Here is a 3,112-nt window from a genome sequence, read left to right on the forward strand (position 1 = left end):
GTGACTGTGCTGCGCTCGCCTTTCCTCCCCCGGGGGGATCGATCGGCTGAAAGGGAAATGCAGCAGCATCGATAAAGCATCGGCTGGGAAAGCAGCTCTGCCCCGCGGCTCGCGGTATTCCCGGTGTCCCAGGGTGTCCCAGGGTGTCCCAGGGTGTCCCGGGGCTCGGATGGGGATTGAGCACCGTCATTCCCGGCAGTGAATCCCCAGGGATGCTCTGCGTTCTGTGTGGAGCAGCCACGGGACTGCAGTTGCCGCCAGGATATCCCAATCCCAATCCCAATCCCAATCCCAATCCCAATCCCAATCCCAATCCCAATCCCACCCGCGAGTGGGAGTTTGGAACGCCTGCAGATATTTTGGAGGGGGCAGTGAAAGCTCAGCCCCCGGCGGGGTCCCAAATGTCTCTGCCTGTCCCCAGGTTTGTCACCTCACCGCGGGGAGCAGCAGGATCTGCCCCATGTGTCCAAGCCTGGAGTGAAGGCACAGAAACCTCCATAAAACAGGCGAAAAAAGGAGGAAAAGGGTTTTTTTCCAGCCTAGATCACTTGTGGGATGAGGGAACCTGAGCAGAGCCTGGACCCACTCATCACACCAGTGGCTCTGCCCTCGTCCTGTGCCCTTCTGGGCACCAAACACGAGGAGTTGATGAGCTGGGAATGTCATTCCTGGCCTTCCATGCCTGCTGCAGCCCAGGAGTTCATCTAAGATTCTTTAAAAGGGGCTTTCCCAGACCAAGAAAGCCTCTTTTGTTTTCCTCGTGTTTTGTTTCCTTCTTTCAGGGAATGTTTTCCACCCTTAGGGGGTTTGCCCCAGCGGTGCGTGGGGGTAAAGAGGGATGAGGGAAAAGATGGATCCAGCCAGGGAAAGGCGAGCCAGGCAGCTGAGATGGAGTCATCCGCTCTCCTCTGCTCCCTGAGGAGGGATTAATGGGGAATTCGGGTGATGATGAAGGTGCTGGGCTATGCTAGGCAAACGCAGAATCCCCTGCTCGGCACCCACCAGCCCTGTGATCCCACACAGCATCCCGAACGAACCGGGGCTGATTTCTGGGAAATGGCTCTGAGTAGAGAGAATGGAGGAGGTTCCCATTCCCATTCCCTTCCCGGAGCAGCTCCCCAGGGCAGGGCCATGCCCGAAATTCGGGGTTTTGGCACTCCAGGGTGCCCCAGCATTCCCAGCCTGCTATGGGATGTGGCTCCAGCACAGCCTCTCTCCCTCTCCCCGCCGCTTCCCCTCCTCGGCCAGCTGCCGGCAGCTGGGAAGAGCCCTGGGATTTGCAGGGGCTGGGGGGAGAGGGGGTTTTTGGACAGCTGCAGCCAGGAAAAATCCACCAGGGAAGCTCCTCGCTGGCCTCTGCCTTTCCCAGCACGGCCAGGAACATGAGCTGATGCTTTGGCACGGAGCGAGGGAAGTGGAGCCACCTGCCCGTCCTCCCCCAAACACCCCAAAACCAGACACAGGGTTTCAAGTGCAACCAAGCAGTTGTTTCTCTGTGTTTTGGGGTTTTTCCCATGGTTTTTTTCCTGGGGTAAAGGGGGTTTTGGCTGTTGGTCCCCAGGGCCAGCTTAGAAAACTGCAGGGCAGAGGGAAGACATGGACCATGGGAGACCCCACAGGATGCTGTGCCTGTCACTTTTCCCTTCCAAAGGGGATCCCCAAACCCACCTTGGGGCTGTTTCCATGAGGCCTGGACACAGCCTGCCCGGGGACTGAGGCTGCAGAGCCAGACTTCGAGAACAGCCTGTCCATCAGCCCTAATGCTGGAGGCCGGAGAGCAGGAAAAATCCCAAGCCCTCTGGTGCCAGAAGCACAGCCTGGGAGCACATTTTTCCTTTCCCAGGGCTGGGAAGGGGAGGGGATTAGGGGATGAGGGGATGAGTATCACTTACCCTCTGTGCTTTGGGACGTGGCAGGGGACCAGGCCCTCCCCCTGCTCCCCCATAAAAGCAGCCGGGGCAGCCTGACCCCGGCACAGGCGGCTCTGCCACTGCCACTGCCACTGCCACAGCCCAGCATGGGGACAGCGACCAGGGTGGCCTGTGCCCTCCTCATCGTCATGCTCTGCACGCTGTGCTGGCACAGCCTGGCTCAGAGTGAGCGTGGCTCTGTCCCTGCAGGGACAGGGACAGGATCGGGGCTGTGGGGATGGGTTTGCTTCGTGCAGGGGGTGCAGGGGGTTCCCCCAAAGAGCTGCCATGCCCAGGGCAGGGGGCTGAGGGGGCAGTGGGGGTCTCCAGGCTGAGCCAGGCTTGTGCTGTTCCCCCAGGAGCTCCAGCCATGCCGGACAAGTGCTGCTTCAACTTCCAGCTGAGGAGGATCAAGAGGGACAACGTGGTGGCCTGCTACCCCACCAGCCCCGAGTGCCCTCACCAGGCTGTGATGTGAGTACCCCAAACCCACCCCTGCCCTGCTTTGGGGGTCCAATCCCAATCCCCTGCAGCCCTGAACCCCCCAGACACAGTGCTGGTGTCCCCACTGACCCCAAGTGTCACCGTCCCAGCTTCAGGGTGAGGAACGGCAAGGAGATCTGCACCCAGGCCAGCAGGCCGTGGGTCAAGAGGTACCAGCAGAGCTTCCAGGTCAGCTCCTTCTCCATCCCCAGCTAGAGGGGTGGCAGGGACAGCAGGGACTCCTCCCCACGGGGGACACCACGGCCACCCCTCCGCAGAGGGGACACGTTTGGACGGAGCAGCTGGCAAGGGACATCCTCCCCGTCGTGACGACCTTCACCACCTCCCTGAAGGCACAGGGCTTTGCCAAGCCCTGCATCCCACCGGGATGGAGATCCCAGAGCTTTTCCCAGTCCCTGCAGAGGCTGCAGCAGCCGGGGGGGTGGTGGGGGAGCAGCTCCACAGCTGATTTTTGTATGATAATAAACAGAATTAAACGTGGTCTCCCCCGTGTGAACATCTGTGAGTGAATTTCTTGGCACTGGGCAGATCCTGCTGCCTTGCTGCCCAGGTGCTGGGCTCAGCCAGAGCTGGGGACACAGCCATGGGGCTGGGTGGAGCTCTAGGGGAGTGAGGGGACAAACTATGTCCATGAGGGCTTTGGGGTGTTGCCTTTGGGTTGGTAGAATTATGAGGCAGACATGGTTAAAGGGATAAAA

General features: G+C 60.2%; 1 protein-coding gene across 1 annotated transcript; it reads left to right on the forward strand.

Moving 5' to 3' along the window:
- Positions 1 to 1,971: 1,971 nt before the first annotated feature.
- LOC146429059 (C-C motif chemokine 4-like) lies at positions 1,972 to 2,910 on the forward strand. Its single transcript, XM_085078369.1, has 3 exons — positions 1,972 to 2,096; positions 2,270 to 2,384; positions 2,504 to 2,910. Exons 1-3 carry the CDS (start codon positions 2,018 to 2,020, stop codon positions 2,607 to 2,609), a joined length of 300 nt encoding a protein of 99 aa, XP_084934495.1. The 5' UTR covers positions 1,972 to 2,017; the 3' UTR covers positions 2,610 to 2,910.
- The last annotated feature ends 202 nt before the right edge of the window (positions 2,911 to 3,112 follow it).

Source organism: Lichenostomus cassidix, chromosome 19 (genome assembly GCF_008360975.1).
Source record: "Lichenostomus cassidix isolate B80296 chromosome 19, HeHo_3.0, whole genome shotgun sequence".
Classification (NCBI taxonomy): domain Eukaryota; kingdom Metazoa; phylum Chordata; class Aves; order Passeriformes; family Meliphagidae; genus Lichenostomus; species Lichenostomus cassidix.